The sequence below is a fragment of the Cetorhinus maximus genome, chromosome 27 (genome assembly GCF_964194155.1).
Source record: "Cetorhinus maximus chromosome 27, sCetMax3.hap1.1, whole genome shotgun sequence".
Lineage (NCBI taxonomy): Eukaryota > Metazoa > Chordata > Chondrichthyes > Lamniformes > Cetorhinidae > Cetorhinus > Cetorhinus maximus.
The window spans coordinates 8,213,113-8,236,420 of NC_135905.1; the positions used below are offsets into that span (position 1 = coordinate 8,213,113).

The following is a 23,308-nucleotide window of genomic DNA, read 5'->3' on the forward strand; positions in this document are numbered from 1 at the left end:
CCCCTTTGCCTTGTTAGTCCTCCCAGAATGCATCACCTCACACTTTTCAGGATTAAATTCCATTTGCCACTGTTCTGCCCATCTGACCAGCCCGTCTATATTGTCCTGTAGTCTAAGGCTTTCCTCCTCGCTATTTACCACACCACCAATTTTCACGTCATCTGCGAACTTACTGATCATATCTCCTACATTCATATCTAGATCATTAATGTACACTACAAACAGCAAGAGACCCAGCACCACAGGACACAGGCCTCCAGTCACAAAAACAACCTTCGACCATCACCCTCTGTCTCCTGCCTCTAAGCCAATTTTGGATCCAATTTACCAAATTGCATTGGATCCCATGGGCTCTTATGGCTGAGACGGATCTGTGGAATAATGACCATTCTCCCATGTGGGGTCTTGTCAAAAGCCTTACTGAAGTCCATGTAGACTACATCAACTGCGCTACCCTCATCTACACACCTAGTCACCTCCTCGAAAAATTCAATCAAATTTGCTAGACATGATCTCTCTCCGACAAAGCCATGCTGACTATTCTTGATTAATCCTTGCCTCTTCAAGTGGAGATTAATTCTGTCCTTCAGAATTTTTCCCAAAAGTTTCCCTGCCACTGATGTTAGACTCACTGGCCTATAGTTCCCTGGTTTATCCCCACCACCCTTCTTGAATAATATTGTGGGAGCACCGAAGAAAGTAGCTGAAAAGAGATTGAAATGGTATGATCATCGGTTGCGAAGAGAGAGAGGAAATGTGGTGAGACGAGTGTTGGAGATGGGACTGCCAGTAAGAAGAGATGAGGAAGGCCTAAGACCAGACGGAAGGATGTGATGGCAAGAGGCTTAAACGCAGCAGGACTGGAAGAAGAATGGGTGACTGTCAGGAGATGGAGAAGGGTGATCAACCAGCATTGTAGCAACTGCAAGTAAAATGGGAGAAGCTGAAAGAAGGAGAAAGAGAGAGCAGGGACCTAGAACAAATCCACAGGGAATTCAATTCATCAATGTCTCCCAGACAGAGCACACTGCACAGAGCCAGAAATCCCAAAGTAACAATGCACAGAAAAACTCAAATCCCAAAGCAAAAATGCACAGAAAGACTCAGGTCCCAAAGCAAAAATGCACAGATTCAAATCCCAAAGCAAAAATGCACAGAAAGACTTAAATCCCAAAGCAAAAATGCACAGAAAGACTCAAATCCCAAGCAAAAATGCACAGAAAGACTCAAATCCCAAAGGGACAATGCACAGAGAGATCCAAATCGCAAAGCAACAATGCACAGAGAGACTCAAATCCCAAAGTGACAATGCACAGAGAGACACAAATCCCAAAGCAACCAAGGTTAACTCCCAAGGATTTTTGGAAATTTGAAATCCCAAGCCATTATCCAGGCAAAATCAAATCCCACATTAATGGTGGGCTTGCCAAACTCAGTAAATTATTCCCGGGTTGTCTGATAAAATCCAAATCTTTCTTCACCTCTCAAACATGCCTTAGTATTTTGTGAACACCAGTTTGATTGGCTATAACTAAAAATAAAATTATAACCCACCTTAAAGGTATTAATTTTAAAACTGTTTTTTAAAAGTTGCTTGAGATGGTTTATGCTCATCAACAAACAAATTCAATTTGAAAAATTGTTTAAGATGAATGCCAGTGATTATAATTTTATTTTTAGTTGTGCCAGGTCAAACTGGCATTCACGGGAGTATTGAAAACCGTCTGCTGCCTAGTGATCTTGTACATTGACAGATGTGAGAAGCAAGTTATCACAGCTGTCCATGTTGCCCAAGTAGGCAGAGTCCTGCAGCAACGTGTCCGTGAGTGGCTGGACAATGTGGGGAGGCAAAGAGGTCCCTGTTACAGGTCTTCCCCAGGTTTTGGGGGAAGGAGGGGGTGTCTAGCCGACACTTGTCGGTGGTGGGTACGAGGTGGTTGAAGAAGTTGGCTTCAGCTCCCCTCCCCCCACAGGGATAGCAATGGGGAACAGTCAGGAGGGTCAGTCTCTTCCTGTCTGTTTTCACCACAATTCCCAACACTCGGAGCAGCACGGAAAGCGGCCAAGGAAAAGGCATGTTCTCCTGCCATGCCAGAGGATTAGGTTGAGGGAACAAATTAATTTGTCAGAACGTGAATTAACTGAGGCAGCAAAACTAAAAGTGCGTATTTTTTCTAAACTTTAAGATAGTGTCTGCAATAGGGTAGCAATATTAATTATACTCCTTAAACACCTGGAAAAAAAAAGCCAACCCATCTCTGTAGCTGAGTCATGGTCTCCATATTGTTTTAGCACAGAATGCAGAATTTATGTTGCAGTTAACTTTTCATGTGCCCGCATTCTAAGGATGGAGCTACATCTGGAAATATGCATATGTCTTTTGTCATATACAGGGAGGTTTTATTTTTAAAAAGCATACAGTGCTGGTCTGTGAAACCACCCCAGCTGTGGCACTCTGCAGTATTTGAGAATGATAGCTACAGAAGTCTTTGCAGCTCTGGGCTGCAGTGATTTTTAGCCAATGCTCTTGATTCCCTGGAACCCATCCAGAAAAGACATTCAGTCCATCGGTCTCCCTCCAGATCAATGTCATTAATATTGCAGCAGCTGATATTCATAGGCACTGCGTGCAGCAGTGGCAAGGCACATCATAAATAGGGCTGGAAAGACTGAGGGCTTCACTCATTGCAGACAGAGAGAGAGAGAGAGAGACTGGTCATAGCAACGGGTGCAAAGAAAAGCTATTTAAGGGCTGGTGCTGAGGAGTTGCAGCAGGTTAGAGTGAGCTGAAAGGAGTGCTCAGCAGCAAGGGCTCTACACTAAAACAGTCCAATCCTTACACCATGGACGTTCTGAGGAAAGGTTTCTCATTTGCCAAGGAGGGAGTGGTGGCTGCGGCAGAGAAAACCAAACAGGGCGTGCAAGATGCTGCAGAGAGGACGAAAGAAGGGGTTATGTATGTAGGTAAGGAAATCACAGTTACGCACCTGCAGCTTGGGGGAAATGTTATCCGCAGGATATTTCGGTGTTTTTTTGTTTTCTCTCTGCTGTTGATTCTTTTTTCTTAATCAGCCAGGGGAGGGACCATGTTTTTGCAGGTCTATGTGTGAAGTGAGAACAGGTTGAATCAGTTTATTGCATCCACCCTGAAGCCCAGTTACACAAGGACAGTTACTCTGTCCCACCAATTAAAATCCACAGTGTGGTTTTCACTAGAATTTAGATTCATTTTGGTACTTACCGTAGGAAAGATTCTCAAAGCCGATATTCAACTCATTGCAATAGGCTTCCCCTCCAACTCTAATCAGTTCTGCAGAATGTGAAAGGTGTATTTTTTTCTGACTTGGAGTATTTTTTTTTGCAACCCCCAAAACTGTACCTGCACCCTGTGAGTTAGTTCTGCACAGGGCTGCTGTGTCTTGCCAGCAACCCTCGTTGGAAACAGACACCTTCGGGACAATCTCTACCAGATTGTGCTCATTTGAATGATGCCTCATCTCAGAGCTCTGTTTCCAGGTTTGAATTGCTCCTCTTTCTGGTCCTAAGGTCAGAAATGGTGCAATATGTCTGTGCTGGGGGCGGGGGGGATATTAGGCTGGTTGTTGTGCGGAAATACTGTAACCACAAGGATAGCACTAAGTGAAAACTCGTCTTCAGGACCAGGGGCAGTGACATTATAGCTGATGAAATCCTTCAGGGTTTTTTTCCCAGCCCTGTGTTGTGGGGGATCAGACTAAGCCAAGAGGCAGGGCTGAAAGCTATGTATTCTGCTGAAGGGAGGAATTCAGCAAAGGGTTGGAAATAGTTGGGGGGGGGAGGGAGAATGGGATTTTTCTTTTTGTTTAATGTTCCACCCGCACAGGATGGAAGAGCCTCACAGCCGCACGTCTTGTTACACAAAGGGGGCCATGAAACAGCACAAACCTTAATGTTCAAGTCACGAGGAGGGCGCCCCAGTTACCTTAACGCATTTTAACATGAATCTTAATCTGCAGAGACCTGGCACATGTTGGCACCTTTAATCTGAGGAGGCACCTGAGGGTTATTGGTGACTGGTAAGTGAAATCTTCACAAACCCCCAGTAAGAATGATAGCTGGGTGAGTTATGGCTAAAGGTGAGTGTGCTTGCTGTTAGTATCAGTTTGGTGAGACAGTGGGTTAGTGACCATACTGCAGTAGGACACGAGTTTACTCAACTGCTTGCACTATGGGCCACACAGCTCGTCTCGGCCACACTATTTAAAAGGATTTGCAAGCAGGGTTGGAGGGGGGGAAGGCTTCCTGATCGAGAGGGACTTTCCTCAAGCCTGTTCCTTGTATCTCAGAGGCAGCCAGCTCAGGGCTGCCCCCATTAATGGGGAAACAGGTCCTCCACTCACCTGTTGAGGACGAGAATGAAGCAAAGGAAGGGGGGAAATGGGGGAGTTGTCAGCAAATCTGTGACTAACAAGAGGACGATTACAGTGGAAACTTAGCTGCTTTTACCAGCTTGTGATGGAGGGTGAGGGGGTTAATTCAATTTAATCCTTTGCAACCAGGAATCGCAGAATTTTAACATCGCAGAAGGAGGCCATTCAGCCCATCGTGTCTGCACAGGCTCTCCAAATGAGCATTATGACCTAGTACCATCCCTTTCCCCTTGTCCCCTTGCACATTGTTTCTATTCACATAATCATCTACTGCCCTCTTGAATGCCTCGATTGAACCTGCCTGCGCCACACTTCCAGGAGGTGCATTTCCAGACCCGAGTTGCCAGGGTTACTGCAGACTGTCAAGCCACCATTAAACCCTGGGAAGAAGCCAGCATTAAAATCAAAGCTACTCCAAACAAACAGCAAATCACTAATGTCTTTGTGCAGATCAAAGAGAAGCTGGTCCATTAGACATCAGGGATTCACAAGAGCCTAGAGAGGAGGGGAGAATTCTCAGAGCTGGAGGTGGTTACAGAGAGAGAAAGAGAGAGAGAGGCCATTAAGGGGATTTGAACATAAGGATTAGAATTTTAGAATCAAGTTGTTGATGGACTGGGAGCTAATGTAGATCAACAAGGCTTTTTTTTGAAAAATATACTTTATTCATAAAATATCTGGAAGAACATTATAAAACATTTCTAAATCGCCATCACAAAAAGTACAATCAACTTTTACACATGGATCATGAGGTGCTGCAATACAATCAATGAGTATTACAGTCATTTCAATATGGTCATTACAGACAGTCAGACAGTGCAATGGTATTGGAGTTATCAACATACATCATGTTACGCTGTGAGGTGCTTCAATACAATTATAATACATTCAATGCATACATTCATTGTGAGCCATACAGCTCGAGAGGTCTATACCTTTCCCAGCCCCTTGGTTCACTATGGCAGAAAGATCTTAGACAGCAACCTTTCAACAAGCACAGGGGTAGCTGTAATTAAATACACCATGTATTGTGGTAGTTGCACGGATCAAGGAACTCCTGCTTCAGTCTGTGGTCTGTGATACACAAGAGTGTTCAAGTGGCCTTTCAACACTCAACGTGTAGGTTCACAGCCCATGGAGCCTCATCCAGCACGAGTCAATGCATACAGGATGAACAGGCAGGTAAAACTGCAGCCTGCTCCCCAGATGAATCAATAAGTAAATTCACAGGCAGGTGTGGTACTGAATCGCACAAATCAGAAAGCTCTCGAGTCCAACTCTTGGTCCCAGGCCAGGCACTGATCGGGGTTAATTATATTTATATCTATCTCTCTTTGCCTAAATTGAAATTTAAATCCAAGCTTTAACCCTGAGATTCCTCTGAGCTTTAGAGATTAACCTGTGTTCTCTGGGTAAGCCAGTTTTGCATGTTTACAGCCCAAATGATTAACATTAAAGAAATAAAGAAAATAAAATATCAGGAGTAGTTTTAATACTTAACAACAGTACCCGCAACTTAAAAAAATGCGTTAATCCAACTTGAAAACCTTAAAATCTGCCCACTTCCCAGCCTTCCATTTGACTTTGGCCCTTAGCCAATGTAATCTAATTTCTCCTAATTGCATCCAATTAAAATATTTAAAACTTTTTTTTACTTACTTTCTGTCCTCCTCCCCTCCCGGTGGCTTCCAGCATCCCTTTTGGAGATGGGAGCAAGGAAAAAGATGAGATTCATTGGATAAGGATTGGTTCCCAATGCTAGCGCTAAAGTCAGAAGAGAAAGGGTTGACAGGTTTAAGCCATGCCACATCAAGGGCGTAATGTGTTTGTCCTGTTAAAGCAGGAATGGGGCAGTGTCTTTGTTGGTGCCCTTAGAGGTGGTGAACCTGCCACAGCTAAGGATTAAATGGGTATCTCCGTGTGCCAGCCAAGCTGTTGGGCATGACTCAGAAAAGGAATTGAGCATTAGAATTACAAGGTTCTTCATAACTGTGCCACCCCAAGATAAGAAAATTGGGCAGTAGAAGCAAGAGCAATGGATTTTATTATTGAACCATCATACCAGGTCACAGTAAAAATATCCCAAAGACCCACGCTCAATAAGAAAAGGTTTTCTGGTTGGTTGCAACTAGGGGAGTCCACATCAAACACACACTAGAATCTGTACATTTATGCAGTGTGACTCCAGCTAGATCCCCAGCAAGTGGTGGATAATGACACGGCACCTTAGCTTCTCTGAATAAAAGCACCAATGAGTCTGGTGCTAGGGTATACACCCAACAAAAGTCAAACTTTGATTGTAGATGTGTGCTATCAGAAGAGGGGAGCAGTTTCGGGGTGCAGGTTACAATGGGGAAAAAGATGCCACTGCCTCTTTTCATTATTAAAGAGGCGCACCCCTGTTTGAAACTGTATATTTGGATGTCAAATGAACAGAGGATTGAGTGTGTCTGTGAAGCCCTTCACAGTTGAATAGGGCACCGCCTCCAGGTGAAATTCTGTCCCTTGCTTATAGAGTGTGAGTATTACCAGACCAACTGTTCCACCTTGTTAAACGGCAATACCTTCACCAGAGCATAGGGAGAAAACTGAAATAATATTCAAGATGTGTGATAACCCCACAGTGGCCCCTCCTTCAACAGTTGCTCAAATTGCACCATGTAACTTCTACTTCTTTTTTTCCCCCAAATAGGCACCAAAACAAAGGAAGGAGTTGTACAAAGTGTGAACACAGGTAACAGATAAACTCCTTAACAAATGGTGATAACTGGAACAGCCATTCCCTTGCAACCCTCTACTGCGTTATTAAGATTTATTTCACATTTCATTGGCAGTGACTGAGAAAACCAAGGAGCAGGCCAGCGTGGTTGGAGGGGCAGTGGTAGCCGGAGTCAACACAGTGGCCAGCAAGACGGTGGAAGGAGTGGAGAACGTTGCAGCAGTCAGCGGGGTTGTTAAATTGGTGAGAATGAGCTTGTGTGTAGTGGAAACGGTCTCGAGGTCCCTATGCCCTGTATTCTGGGCACGCTTTAGCTCTACCTGTTTGACTGGGGTTTCTTACTGCTTTATGTATTCTTTGATAAATTGCAATCTGTGAGTGGGCATCACTGGCAAGATTGGCATTTATTGCCTATCCCTAGTTACCCTGTGATGATGATGGCTGGACCATTTTCCCAAATTGCCATATCGCAGTTTGACACCACTTAGTGGCTTGCTTGACCGATTCAAAGGACAGTTAAGAATCAATCATGTTGGGACTGGAATCAATCACCTCACTTAGAGGCCAAGGCAGGTAAGGGTGTCAAGAATCCCTTCTCCAAAGCGCATTAGTGAACCAGTTTGGTTTTTATGACATTCTGTTAGTTTCATGGGACTTTTTACTGGTAGCACTTTTTTAGTTCTAGAAATTTCTCAAATTCTCAGTCATGGTGGGACTTGAACTCATATTCTCTGGATTATTATGCACCCAGCAACATAACCCCTAACACAACCAAAAGAACAAGCCAGGGTACAGTGGGCTAAAGCACCAATATACAGTGTAGCAAAGTGCCACCACACCCAAATAAACTCACTGAATTCCCAATCTCAGCCTTGTCGCTGTGAGGACAGTATAGAGGCCGTGGAGGGAGGGGAGATATTAAGAGCAAGATAGCAGTGTGGTCGACCCATTGTATTGCAGCTTTTTAAAAATTTACTCTTTCATGGGACTTGGGCATGACGGCCAACATTTGTTGCCCATCTCTAATTACTCTTGAACTGAGTGGCTTGCTGGACCATTTCGGAGGGCAGTTAAGAATCAGCCATATTGCTGTGGGTCTGGAGTCACACATAGGCCAGACCAGGTAAGGATGGCAGATTTCCTTCCCTAAAAGGCATTAGTGAACCAGATGTTTTTGCCACAATCAATGATAGTTTCATGGTCACCATTATTGAGACTAGCTTTCAATTCCAGATTTAATAACTGAACTCAACTTCCACCAGTTTGCTGAAGTGATGGGGTTTGAACCCATGTCCCCAGAGCATTAACCCGAGGTTCTGGATTGCTGGTCCAGTGATATTACCACTATGGCACCATCTCCCCTATTTGGTGGAAGAAGGCTATTGGCAGAGAAAGAGAGATAGGAGAGATTTCTGCCTCATTAAATGGGAAAAAAGGACACACAATTGTTTTGGCTCCTGTTTTTGTACTTTGGATGGCTTTAAGCATCGAAGTTCTGTGTCTGCACTGTGACATCAGCCCTTAAATCTAACCCAACGAGGGGCAATGAAAGCCCCCTTGTTTTTGCTGCTGGCGAACAGTGATCAAAGGTCTGCAATCCAAAACTGTGGCTGGGGTTTAGGAAGATGGAAGGTGGGAGCCTCAGGGCTGGACAGGCTGAAAAATTCAACAACGTGGAGAGCAGAACTGCTACGATGGAGAAACTCTAATTGTTTACCATCAGCGCAATAAAAGAGGAGCCCTACCTGGTAAATGATCAGGGAGAACCCTTGAGAAGTTAAATTGGTCTGGGGCGATAGTGAATCACCCGTCAGTTTTACATCCCACCCGATGTAAATTCGATGGGAAAGAAAGTTAGTCAGGGTGTGAAACAAGTGACCAGTTTCTGTATTGCTGCTTCTGTACTATGCCCACAACCCAATTTCACCCCAGAGGTCACCCCAGAGAGTAAACGTATTTAATTCCTACACATCACCAAACCAGGAAGGAACTGAAGGGCTTGGAGAGGGCGGTAACAAAACAATAGCAAAATAAGAGACTTCGGATGTGAGGTGAAGCTGGAGACGCTTTAGGGCTCCTTTATGTAGAACCGAGCTGGTTAAGAGGACTGTCGGCAGTATTCAGGTAAGGTAAATCGGTCAGCGAGTCAGTAACAAGAGAGCATAAAAAATTAGAAGAGGTAAGAGAGCAAATGGCAGGAAATTGGGACAATGTGGATAGCCCTTCAAGAGAGCTGGTACAGGCGCAGTGGTGCTCTTTTTGTGCTGTAAAACTCTATGGTGATGCCATTTGTCACCTTATTTAGCTGACCTTTATGCTGATTTAATAAGTCCAAAAATTTGATACCACTCCTGAAGAGATTTACTGTCCAGCGCTCAGTGAGTGTGGCTCAGGCATAGACTACCACACTGGGAGTGCTGATTTTCCAGCTGGATCAGTGAATTTGCCCAGTCATGTTTTGCCAGAGATTCTACCCGAGCAGTCAGTCACTTTCCGGATTTAAAATCTGTTTATCGAGCAAACTTTCGATATGAAGGAGAAAGACATCAACATATTTTTTTATAAAATATAAAAATGAATTTTCTCCCATTTATTTTTCCTAATTAAATTATGGGGGTGTTAACTATTGGGCCCATTAAGCTTCTTGATCAATTTTAATCAATTGTATTAATTTCAGAGCTTATACTATGAGTGGAATCTTGTGGAGACAACAGGGGGTCTCTACCGCTGGCTGGAGTGCTGGCGAGACCCCTGCATCACCTTTTTCAGGAGGCCAAGCGCATCTTATGCCACTCAAGCAATTAATAGACCAGTGACGGGTCCTCCCCAGGATCAAGGACCCAGGGTGTGGGAGCCCCGCCCACTAAGGGCTGCTGACCAATCAGAAGCTGGTTGTTCTTCTGTACTCAGCAGCGCCACTGGGAAGGCAGAGGCTGCTTCCAGTACTACACCCAGTGTCGAGAATCAAGGAGGGACCCAGGCCTGGGGTATGTGTTGTTAGGAAGGGGTCATGGGGTGGGCACCGCAGGAGTGTGGGGGGGCGGGGCTGGCAGCAAAGGCAATAGGGTGTTTCTCAGCAGACCCTCTTCTTCTCGATGCTAGGTCCCCCGAATGAAAGAGGGACCCTCCCACTCCCAGGAGCCCGCAAGCTAACACACCAAGGTTTGCTTCTTGTTCTCCTGCATGGCAAGTCCCCTGAAAGCCGTTGGGTTAACCAGTGGCAGTGGGATGAGGCCCTTAAGCGGATGTTAATTGCCCACTTAAGGGCCTCAATGAGAGGTGGGGCAGGAAGGATGTCCATGGGCCTTCCCACCCTGGACTTAATCGGGATGGAGGCAGGAAAATGGCAGGGACCCCGCCCACCGCCCTCCCACCTGATCGAATGCTGCCATCAAATTCGCCACAGGGGAGGGCACAAGATTCCACCCTTCTATCTTCCTATGCATCCAACCATCTTCTGCTCAGTTAAGGCATTGGCAAAGACGGGTGGCTGCAGATTTATTCTGCTGCAAAACCCACTTGTCTCTACCAGTTCTGGTCAATAAGTTGGCACATTATGCATGGAGACAAAGGGGCAATTCACCCACCTGTTGTTAAGCCCGATTCCCACAGAGAAATAGGCTTGAGCTGGCAGGTTCATCGCCCGCTGTGGAACTGAATGTACACACAGAGACCAGGCTTTGCCCTGCAGCTTGTTCTGATCAATGAGGTGCCATTTGGATTGTTAGAAGTGGAACATGGGAACAAAAGAAGGCCATTCAAACCCTCTGGGATAGGATTCTTTTTTATGCTTTCATGTGATGTTGGCATCGCTGGTGAGGCCAGCATTTGTTGCCCATTCCTAATTGCCCTTGAACTGAGTGGCTTGCTAGGCCATTTCAGAGGGCAGGTCAGGTAAGGATGGCGGATTTCCTTCCCTAAAGGGCATTAGTGAACCAGATGGGCTTTTACAACAATTGATGATAGTTTCATGGTTACCATTACTAAAACTAGCTTTATATTCCCGAATTTAAATTCCACTAGCTGCCATAGCAGGATTTGAACCTGTATCCCCAGAGTACTAGGCTGGTCCACTGGATTACTAGTCCAGTGACATCACCTCTACACCACCACCTCCCCCTAAAATAGCAGGGAATAACCAGCCCAGGTGCCCACTTCTGCTGGCCAGTGACACACTGTTGGAAAATTACAGGCCAGGAGAGGCTTGGGTTTGGCTTTGTAGGATGTCTAGCCTGCTGTCTCCAAATACAAAGGTCCTGGCATGAAGACTGACTTGAGGGAGGCTTCAGGCGAGGAGAGGGATGGGCAAGTGTCAATTTAAAAAAGAACAATGAATCAGCCCTTTTCCTGGTCACTTACAGGTTTGTTTGGATGATGTTTGATTGACAGGGAGCTGTTTAATCCATGACAGGTGAAGCAAATAACCCAATAGTACAGGCGACAGTGCTCACTACCATGCCGAAAAGTGGCTACTAAATCCAGGTATGAGTTCCATTCATTTACACGCTAACTGACTATCGGACAGTGCACCACCCCATGTACAACACTGTCCAACTATCCAACAAGATCATGACTGCCCCACCATCCCGAGGCTTCCTGGGACCACACCCTACTCTGGACCACACCCTACTCTGGATCACACCCTACTCTGGACCACACCCTACTCTGGACCACACCCTACTCTGGATCACACCCTACTCTGGACCACACCCTACTCTGCCCCCACCACACCCTCTCCCCCCGACATCAACGGCATTTACTGTTGTCTTTGGTAGTTCACTGACAGAATCACAAGTGCTATTTTAGAGTTGAGAACGTGTATAAGTAACGGCTATTTTAAAACTACAGAGGCTCCCTGTTTTGTACCTGTGTGTGTTGTGGGGGTTGTAGGTACCGGTGTGGGGGGCTGGTGTCAAGGGCGGACTGTTGCTGTTTAATTCAGCCAGTGTTAGTAGTCCTTGTGCCCACCCTCCTCCCTCGATCCCGGGAATGTTTCCATGCTCATCCAGGCCAGTGCTTCTCCTCGAGATGTCCTTGACAATGCTCGCATCCTCTGCATTATTTAACAAGCCCCCATTCTGCGGGTGTGACACTTTTTTGGGAAAGTTTTACTGCAATGCAGATGCGGAAGTCACATGAGAGGAGTGCACTGGTCTGCCTCTCCCCTCCGTGCACATCCTCCTGTTAACCTGTTCTGTGTGTCTTTGCTGAAGTAGGGTTTTTAGGGAACTCCCTAGTGGCTGACTGGGTAGTGAAATATGCTGCGTGATGTCTGCTGTCTGAACGGGTTAACCTGAGCACTGGAATAACTGATGCACTCAGTTCTTAAAATAGCCAAGATCGAACTTGGTCACATGAGTCTGAGCTGCAGAGCTCGGAGCAGCTGCTCTGGGTTAGGTTGTGAATTCTCTGTCCTCCCTCATCCCTGAAACGTCACAGTTCTGAAGCCAGCCGATGTGATACCGGTACAGCCAAAGCAAGCTCGGTGCTGCCGTGATAAAATGCCATCGTTGGAATTGTGGGCCAGAGTGGTGGAAATCACTTCCGTCCCCTTTCCACTCCTGAGCAATGAGAGGATGCTGCCAGTAAGATGGTCAGCACTGGTCAGGGCCTGCAGAGCTCCGTTTACTCAACATATCCTAAGAAATTATATTTTGTTGTGTATCGCTCGTGACTCAGGGTTGCTAACTGTGATTAAATGTATTCCTTGAGGTTTCATCATGTGACCTGCCCCCACGCTCCAGCCACTAGTCGGCCAACACATCCATCCTTGTGACGTATTCCCTTCCTATGCCAATTGGAAAGCAAAAAAAAGACTCAAAAAAGATGATGCTTGCCTGTCAGCCAAAACAGCCTTTATTCTCCATTTTCAATATTTGGTAAAGAGAAATATTCAAAGAAAATGACCTAAAGCCATCTTTGTTAACGTCCCGATGATTTTTCTCCAGGGTTGCACACAGCAGTGTCCTGGAGATTGATCTTCAATTCCTGGAGTCTCCAGGCCAATCTGGAGGTTTGGCAACCCAACTGGACTCTGATTGGTGACTTGCCAACCAACCAGCACTCTCTTCGCATGCAGTATAAATTGTTGTTTCTTTTGACTGTTGGTTTATCTGTCCTGATGAGTGCAAGACGAAAAGCGTCGACAGCATGTCTCAATACTCAAGCTCTGCACTACCAAACAACTATTTATCCAAACATTACTTTGTTGATGAAAATCTGGGAAACTCTGTGGAGAATGTATTCTGTCCTTTGAGCTGAAAGTTCATTTTTGTTTTGTTTTGCGACTTTGGCCCAGAATTTGCTGGCACGAAGCCTCGTGCTGTGAGCACTGTCAGTTAGATTTCTTCTCTCACCCTTCAGCTCCAATTATTTTTGCCCTGAAAATTGCTGGAATTGTGAGCTGATAATGACACAGTGAGAACAACGGGGCGTCTGGGACCTTGGTGAATGACGGGACCAACAGTCTATCTCCTTAACCAATGAGATTTAAGAATTGAGGAAGAGAGAGGGGATTGGCAGGGAAGGAATTAGAGCCAAATCAGATAAAGGAAAGAGAAAGGAAGGGTGAAGAAAAGAGAGAGAAGGGAAAAGTAATAAAAACATTAAAAATGTTTTTAAAAAAACCTCGATGAACAATCTATTAGCTGAAGGAAAAGGCTCCAGAGCTTCTGGGCCTCTGAGGTTGTGTGTCTTTGCAGGAAGATAAACTTTCCCAGGAAGAAAAAGACAGTTCCACATTTTCAAATCCCAGTAAAAATCACTAATACTAGCATCAGGAATACCGGAATTCTTATTCAGACAAGTTTTACTGGTACCCTTCACTTACAAATTTTATTGGTTTTCCCCTTTTGGGAAGGTCCTTCCATCATTAATTACCAGCCCTAACTTGTCGTAGCGAGTGCAATTCATATTTATGGTGCAAATCTTGCAATTTCTTGAAATTCACAGGGAACTTGCAATCCTTTTTTGGGTGAGCCTAACAGTCGAGCGGCTTGTGGCCATTCACAATTCAGGTCGTAGCTCTTCCTCACCACAGTTTTGCTGAATGTTTTGCAACGTGCGCATTAAACTTCCTGGCACATTCCCAGCGATTTCTGGGCCAATGTGTGCATCTTCAATCAGCCATAAAGGGGTTTTGGAATTGGCACAAGAGCAAATAAGTAATAATCTTTTACTAGACAGTGGTTAAGCCACAGTGCGTTGTGCGTTCTTTTGGACACTCTATTATAGAAAAAGTGCATTAATGCCAAAGACAAGGATTAATCTACAAGGAATGATGCTAAAGGTTGGAAGCTATAGTTATGAGAAGAGATTTGAGAGGCTGCTTACCCTGGCCATTCAGCTCATCATTCCTATGCTGGCTGTTATAAGGTGCTATTTAATTCGTCCCATTCCCCTACGCTTTCCTCATTGCCCTGCGTATTTTTCCATTCAAGTATTTACCGAATTCCCTTTTGAAAGTTACTACTGATTCCGTTTTATCTGCCCTCTTACACAGCGTATTCCAGATCATAACACTGTAGTGGGAAGAAAACTGTGCCCATCTCCTCTCTGGTTCCTTTGACAATTCCGTAAAATTTGTGACGCTTGGGTTCTGAAACTCTGTGGATTCTCTGTGACTCTGGCTGAAGGGTGTAGAAGTTGAGGCCATAGTCTCAGGACGAATTGGCAGCAGGCCATCCAGGACTGAGATGAGGAGAATGTTCATCACTCAGAAAGTTGTGAGCTTTGGAATTCTCTACCCCAGAGAGCAGTGGATGCTCAGTCGATGAGTACATTCGAGACTGAGATCGATAGATCTCAAAGAAATCAAGGAGATATGGGGATGGGGTGAGAAAGTGGAGTTGATGTAGAAGTTCATATCTTACTCAGTGGGAGGGGGCAGGCTCAAGGGGCTGAATGGCCTACTCCTGCTCCTGGCCCTTAAATCCTTACACCAGGACCACTTCCTCAAGCAGAGTAGACAGGTGATTTTTTTTGGTAACAATTACGTAATATTTTGATACAGTGACTGAGGAGGAACTATGGGCAGCATATTACTGGGGGGGTGGGGGCAGACGGATCAAACCCCCACCCCGGAAGCAAAATCTCTGAGGAGCCGACCCACGCCATGCCAGCTTGCCCCACAGCCATAATGTGCTGCGGACGGGATGAATAGAGGCCGAGTTGGATTTCCGCCCCTCACTGGGGGCGGTGGGGGGAAGGGGAGAGGAAGTTCTGCCCTCGGGATCTGCCGGGCAATCGGATTGGCCGGCAGCTTCAGCACCAAGGGCGCATTAGTGGGCGCTGCCGAGACTGCAAGCAGGCCCAAGAGGGCCCAATGGATCCTGGAGCCAAACAAGTCCAGGGTCTTGGACAAGGAGGGTTTGGGCAGTTTAGGGAGGTGGGGGGGAGGGCGGGGAGTAGCAGAGGGGTGGTGGGGGGAGGTAGGGTGGTGTGTTTTAAAGGGCAGGTGTGTAGGAAGAAAGAGGGCGCTCTAACTTAGGAGGTCACCCTGCTCGATGAGCAAAAGCCCCCCTCCCCCAAAGACTGTACCCCCATTTCCTTCCCACCCTTTGAAAAAGTTTTTTTTAAAAGCGGCCTGCCCACTCTCGCCTGTCTGCCCACGCCAACCGTTTTATGGTGTGGGCAGCATATTATCGGGGTCGATTGGCTTGTTAATAAGCTCTATTGACCCCTAATTATTTATTTAACTCTGGCAAGCGAGCTGCCGATTTCGGCGCCCGCCCACCTTCCATTTTAAGGGAATGAGTTCAGGGATGGGGCAGGAAGGTGGTGGGGTGGGCACCCACCTATTTTACATGCCCCCACCGCAAGGGCACCTAAAATGCAGCCCTACATCTCTGGTTGGGAAGCCAGCGACAAGGAATCATCAATGTTATTTTGTCAATCAGAGCGAGGAGGAAGGTTAACAGAAATTTATTTACACAGAGTGTGGTTGAAGCTTGGAATGCTTTGCCACCAGAGGCAGGGACCATTGCGCCTCGGAAGGGAAATTGGAGAAATATTTGAAGCAGCAAAGCACACACAGTGATGGGGAGAGAGGAAAAGTGGGATTCATTTGAAATGTTTGCGCACAGAGCCGGGACAGACATAATGGGCCAAACAGGTCCCATTTTGTATGGAATTCTCCAAGAACCCAAAGGAAACCTCCAAGGGAACTAGTTATTGTTTCCTAATGTCATACTACTTAGTGACTTATTTTGCGCAAATCAGGTTGAGAAATATTAACATTAAGGAATGGAAACTCTTCCCCTCTGCTCAAGCATCAAATACCCCCAAATCAACCTCGGCATGGTTTAATCAGAGGGCAAGGCTCCTATATTCTGTGTTAGCAATGTTGTTTATCCCCAGTCAGAGAAGATCAGTCCCAATTGTGCCAAAAAGCATAACTCCCCATGGTCTCTCTCAGTGAGATTGCTCATTGTGGCCTCACGCCCTGTGAGGAATGGGTTATGAATGCAAACCTCATTCCCTGTAAGAAGGAATTGAGAACTTGCCATTTATTTGGAGCTCTTAGAATGAATCAAAGAGACTCGCATTCATTATTTTGAAGTGCACTTATTATTGCTTGCAGCAAATGTGGCAGCCACATTCCATATGGCGCAGTCCGACCAACATGAATGAGATGTTAATCTATTTTTGGTGAGTTTGATTAAAGGAAGAACGTTGATAGGGTTCTTTACACCCAGCAAAGCAAAGATGCCTTCAAACTGATTCAAACCCACTGCTGGGATGCAACAGCAATTAACAAATCCACTGTACCTCCTAGTTGCTCTCCAGTTATACGCTGATACTGATTCATCCCATTCTCATTAGCCCTTCTCTATTACAAATCCAATAAGGCAGGTACTGTCCAATTTAATCTTAAAGGTGATTCGTGTGTTGCTCCTACAGGATATCGCTATGACATTAAAAGCCTTGAATTTGCCCATCTTTCTGAGGCTTTGTAATATGCTTAGCTTTCAGGATCCAATCATATTGGGAAGTCCCCAGGTGAGTGTGTTAAGCTAATTTCTTTCCCAGCGTAAGGACCTGACAATAATTTGTATGGCTGTGTGTCTTGCTAGGATGAATTTGGTAGAGAAATTCCTGCTGAACAGGTGACTGAGGGAGAACACACCTTGAAGCAGCCACTGGCGGAAGCAACAGAGGCCACTGAAGAGGTAGAGTGTGATCTATGAAGAAGACTTTGATCACCCTTTTCTTCCCCTCCTTTCTTAAGTTTCCAAACATTCCATTTTCCTTTAAGTGGCTCCATAATCCAACACTTTATTCTTTGCAGCCCAACCCTTGTTTGTTGACTTATGAACCTTTCCATTTCTTAGTTCATTGATAGATTTGTACAGTTTGGTGCTGTCAATTATCCATGTAGAAATGGTAAATTTTGCATCTCAAGGTAACCAGGCTGAAGAGGGTGTTTCAAAGACGATAGCTTTACAGAAGCATCAGGCAATGGAATATTCCATGAAAATGAAACTAGAAGCTATCAACATTATCAACCCCCCCAAAAGCCACTAGATTTCTCTGACTAAATCCATCAATTTGTTGTTTTCTGTGATATATTCTGCTGAGAAGGAAAGACTGTATGAGAAGGATGCACCATCTGTGGTTAGTTAAGGATGGTGTCAAAATGAAAGAAAAATGTACAATGCTGTAAATATTAGTGGTAGGTTGGGAAAATTTTAGAAACCAGCAATGGATACCTAAAAATAATAAAGAGGGAGAAATTAGCAAGAATGAATGGACAGGAAAAGCTCCTACAAGTAACTAAAATGGAAAAACGGAGCTAAATTGAGCATTGGTCCCTTAGAGGGTGAAACTGAGGAATTAATCATGGGAAACAAGGAAATGGTAGAGTCTTTGAACAAGTATTTTGTATCTGTCTTCACAGTGGAAGACACAAAAAGCATACCAGGAATAGTAGGAAAGCAGATGGCAAAAGGGAGGGAGGAACTTAAAACGATCACGATCGCTAAAGAAGAGGTACCAGAAATACGAATGGTACTAAAGACTGACAAGTCCCCTGGGCCAGTTGGCCTGTGTCCTAGGTTCTTAAAAAAAGTGACTGCAGAAATAGTGGATTGGTTGTAATCGTCCAAAATTCCCTAGATTCTGGAAAGGTCCCAGTGGATTGGAAAACTACAGCTGTAACACCACTATTCAAGAAAGGAGGAAGACAGAAAGCAGGAAACTGTAGGCTAGATGGTCATATAGCTGTCATTGGGAAAATGCTAGAATCAATTATTGACGAGGTAGTAGCAGGCCGGGTGGTCTTGTAGCCCAATGGTAGTGTCCCTACCCCTGGACTAGAAGCTCCGGGTTCAAGTCCCACTTCAAGTGACTCAATGGCCACGGAAGGTATATTCATAACATGGCCAAACAGGTTGATTATCCACCTGTAAACCCTTCCAATATAGCTGATGGCAAGTGGTAAGAGTGGGAGTGTTTCCTGGTCAGCCATAGTGCAGAAGGCAATGGCAAACCACTGCAGTACTTTGCCAAGCATACTCATGGACCAATCCAATGGAAGTCCATGGTCACCATTGCCCTCTTAGGGCATGGTACCTGAAGGAGGAGGAGTAGTAGGCCACTTGGAAAATCATCATATAATCAGGCAGAGTCAACATGGTTTTGTGAAAAGGAAATTGTTTGACAAATTTACTAGAATTCTTTGAAGATGTAATAAGCAGAGTGGATAAAGGAGAAGCAATAGATGTAGTGTATTTGGATTTCTAAAAGGCATTGGATAAGGTGCCACATGAAAGGTTACTACACAAGTTAAGAGCTCATGGTGTTGGGGTGATATACTAGCATGGATAGAGGATTGGCTTACTAACAGGAAAGGGAGTTGGAACAAATTCATGTTGGCGAACAGTAATTAGTGGAGTGCCGCAGGGATCAGTCCAGGGCCTCAACTATATACAATCTATATTAAAGGCTTGATGATGGGACCAAATGTATGGTAGCCAAATTTGCTAACGATACAAAGATAGGTAGGAAAGCAAGTTATGAGGAGGATACAAAGAGTTTGAAGAGGGATATAGATACATTAAGTGAATGGCAAAAATTTGGTAGGTGGGGGAAAATGTGAGGTTGTCCACTTTAGCAGGAAGAACAGAAAAGCAGAATATTATTTAATTAGAATGCTGCAGTACAGAGGGATCTGGGTGTCCTTGTACATGAATCACAAAATGTTAGCATGCAGATGCAGCAAATAATTAGGAAGGCAAATGGAATGGCTTCTAATGCAAGGGGGACGGAGTATAAAAGTGGAGAAGTCTTGCTGCAGCTATTCAGGGCATTGGTGAGACCACACTGAAGTGCTGTGAACAGTTTTGGTCTCCTCACTTATGTTTGGATGTACTTGCATTGGAAACAGTTCAGAGAAGGTTCACTTGGCTGATTCCCGGGATGAAGGGTTTGTCGTGTGAGGAAAGGTTGAGTGGGTTGGACCTATATTCATTGGAGTTTAGAAGAATGAGAGGTGATCTTATTGAAACATTAAAGATTCTGACAGGGGCTTGACAAGGTGGATGTTTAGAGGATATTTCCCCTTATTGGGGAATCTAAAATTAGGGGGCACAGTTTAAAAATAAGGAGTCTCCCATTCAAAACAGAGAGGAGGAAGAATTTCTTCTCTCGGAGGGTCGTTAATCTTTGGAATTCTCTTCCACAGAGAGCAGAGGAGGCTGGCTCATTGGATATATTCAAGGCTGAGTTCGACAGATTTTTGATCTACAATGGAGTTAAGGGTTATGGGGACAGGCAAGAAAGTGGAGTTAAGGCCACCATCAGATCAGCCATGATCTTATTGAATGGCAGAGCAGGCTTAATGGGCTGAATGGCCTACTCCTGTGCCTTTCTTATATTCATGAAAGTCAGGCCATTGCAGAGGTTAATATACATGAAATAAAATAATGATGAGAACACTGTAGCTGTAAATTCATATTGCCTCTTAACCATTGGTGCAGCAGCTCTCTCGTGATGAAGTCCAACTTTCCCACAAGTAATTTACATCAATGGCAATCTGGCCAGGCTGTAATAATGCACAGCAAAGAATATAGTTTGCTGAGAGGTGTCCCCTTAGCTGGAGACTGATGAGTGGTGGGGATTCTCTTACCTCCCCAGTAAAGGAGTTAACAATATTGCAAGCAGTCCGGATCCTTCTGCACTCTGGCCTGTCCTTACCTGGCTAATCTGTGCAGAAGGAGATACACTGAACTGGATGCCAATCTTTGGTCTGAATTTCGCTTGAGGTTATCCACCTGGTTTGGTTGTCAGTTAACATCTGGCACACCCCATTCAAATAATAGCCCACATAATTGTGATCAGCTGATAGTAGATGTAGCTCAGGGGGCGGGGGGGAAAAGAGTTAGCCATGCCTATTTATGTCCCTTGCAGAGGTTAGAGCTATCAATTGATGCTAGACATCAAAACATTCTGTTTGTCTCTTCGCTAAAAGCAAAATGCTGCAGATACTGGAAATCTGAAATAAAAACAGAAAATGCTAGAAAAACTCAGCAGGTCCGGCAGCATCTGTGGAGAGAGAAACAGAGTTAACGTTTTGAGTCCTTAAGACTCTGAGGAAGTCATACGGACTCGAAACATTAACTCTGTTTCTCTCTTCAAAGACGCTGCCGGACCTGCTGAGCTTTTCCAGCATTTTCTGTTTTTATTTCCGATTGTCTCTTCGGTTGGTTCAAACTTTATTCCCATCTGGATCAAGGAAGCAGAAGAATAATTTTCAAGTGGACGAAATAAAACTAAGATAGAATGAGAAGATTATTAGAAAATCTAATTTAAGAGCACATTCGCTATAGTTTTTTTCTGATTGTTACCTTAAAGAATTCTTCATCAGCTTATGAAGATGAACCAGTATTCAACTGCACCTCTGGAAAAACATTTTATCTTTTGGTCTTTTAATCCTATGTTTAATTTTCTGTTCTATCTTTCCATGATAGCCTCTTTCTATCCGCCATCTGTTAATTTTATCTTTGACCTAATCATGAACTCTTGCCTTTCAAGTTTCAGTTGTAAATCTCATTGCTGTGGGGACATTTTCTCATTGTTTGACTCAAATCCAACCTTTCCTTCCCCCAACCCCCAGGTTCCTTCACCGTTGTGTATTTGCCTGTCGGTTTTATATCTCTGCCCCACTGGTTTATTCAAGCACTAAATTGGCACCTCTGTTGTAATATTGCAGTGTGGAGATGCCTGCAGGATTCTGAATACAGGCACAGTGAGAGGGCATAACAACATGAGTTGTTGCATCTTCCCACTTTGTGTGGTAGTGTTGGTAATGGGGTGCTCTTGGTCTATTCTTGTTGTCAGCGTGTGTTGCACTTATGGCTTAACACTGAGGAACATGGTTTTGAACCTCATGCACAGATCACCAGCAATGGTTTATATAGACACTAGAGATTATGGACTTGTAGTCCCATGTCGAGCGCAAACTCCTTCAGTAAAACCATTAAACTCTATGCGCTGAGCTGCCAAGGATTGAAAATCTTTGAAAACTCACCTCAAGTGTTCTGCGGGCACACACTCCAGTATATCACAACATTAAGGGGTGTCCATCCACAAGTTGGCCCATTCTAACAAGTTGTTTTCTCTGCCTCCCTACAGACTGGAAAATGAGGAGCCATCGATTTCTCAGAAGATTCCGGGAGCACTTCCCCTCTCCCCTAAACGTTCACACCAGTGTTGCCATAAAGAATCGAGGACCACAGGTGTCAAGCCCCTAATAGCTAACTATAAAGAGGGGGAATTGTCCAAATCCCTTTCATTTCCAGTCACCTCCCTACTCTCATTCCATGTGTCCCCCTCGGTCGCCAATTTAACAGAGTCCCTTAAATAACCAACTTTGAGCTGCTATTCGTTTCATCACATTCACCCTGTAGTCAGTCGCCTGTCTATCGTCACTCACCTTCATAACAGCACTTCTGTGTATCCATTGTCTGCTTTTAGACACCGAATTACATCGACAATTGCAACTTGTGATGAGTGCAGTGCATGCTGCCCAAATGGCTTTGTGTGTTAGCATTTAAATGTTCTGAGCACATGCAGGTTTTATAATAAATATCCAAATTAAAATAAACTTTAATGAAGTACTGCATCATCTCTTTATATTTATTAATCTTTATCATAAATGCCAACCCTGTAAGATTTGAGGCTGACAATTTATTGATCAGTCAAGCTTGCTAAAATCATTTTTATTCTATCAACTTTTGAGCTCTCTAGTTCACTGGTGATGAATGGGAGGTGTTGTTTTTCCTCTCCTATCTTGACGCCCAGGCATGGAACATGCCACTCCACATTGTCAGTCCAATGCTCTCAGCACAAACATGGTTTGGGATGTAGACTGAGGGTGGTATTTAAAGCAGGCGATGGGAGTATCGCCCGCCAGTTGGAGAGCCAAAGAGAGTCCAGCATTGGTTCCTTTGTGGAAGGCCCACTGGAATTAAGTTCCCATCAGGCACTAAAATAGCCAGAGGCGGGCCTTCCCCGGAATCAAGGACCCCAGGCGGGGGAGGCGGAAGTCCCAACCCCCGCACCCGAGAGCTGCCGGCCAATCAGAGGCAGGCAGCACCAATGGAAGCAGTGGCAGCTGCCAACAATGAACCAACCAGATGCCCAGGATCATTGCGGGGCTCAGGCCACAGGTGAGCGGGATAGGAGTTGTGGGGTGGGGGTTGTGGGAGACGGGCAGAAGGAGGGGGGAGGGGGAGTGGTCAGAGATAAGAGGCAGAGACTGAGCTCGCAGCATGATACAGAAACTGGAATCTACAGAGAAGTGTACAGCACCAGGAAAAGCCATGCTTAATAGATATATGAAGTTAAGATACAGATCTCATTGAAAAGCAGAATAGGCTCAATGGTCTATTCCTGTCTCTATATTCCTATGAATGCCAAAACACATTTTATATTTACAGATTTAGAAACCACAGAGGAAAACACCTTCCCTCAACAGTGTTTTTTGGGAATAAAATCCTTTATCTATTATTAATAAAAACTCACCTATGTCTGCTCGTGCACCATTCATATATTTTCATGTAGAACTAACCTAAACTCGGTAGAAATAGATTGAAAAATATAAGATTCTGCCTGCCTTACTTTGAGAATGTTGCAGATAAAATATACACATCCATATGGTGTAGTCAACTTTGGCTTTGAG

The 23,308-nt window shown here is 44.8% G+C and overlaps 1 protein-coding gene across 1 annotated transcript; it reads left to right on the forward strand.

The window, feature by feature from the left end:
* Nucleotides 1–2,293: 2,293 nt before the first annotated feature.
* On the forward strand, nt 2,294–22,247 carry sncga (synuclein, gamma a). Its single transcript, XM_078530640.1, has 5 exons — nt 2,294–2,964; nt 7,102–7,143; nt 7,244–7,371; nt 17,202–17,297; nt 21,760–22,247. Exons 1-5 carry the CDS (start codon nt 2,844–2,846, stop codon nt 21,769–21,771), a joined length of 399 nt encoding a protein of 132 aa, XP_078386766.1. The 5' UTR covers nt 2,294–2,843; the 3' UTR covers nt 21,772–22,247.
* Nucleotides 22,248–23,308: the final 1,061 nt, after the last annotated feature.

Coding starts and splice junctions, on each gene's coding strand:
- sncga (XM_078530640.1), top strand. CDS start 2,844: ATGGACGTTCTGAGGAAAGGTTTCTCATTTGCCAAGGAGGGAGTGGTG. Junction 2,965..7,101: donor AGAAGGGGTTATGTATGTAG/GTAAGGAAATCA, acceptor TCCCCCAAATAG/GCACCAAAACAAAGGAAGGA. Junction 7,372..17,201: donor TCAGCGGGGTTGTTAAATTG/GTGAGAATGAGC, acceptor GTGTCTTGCTAG/GATGAATTTGGTAGAGAAAT.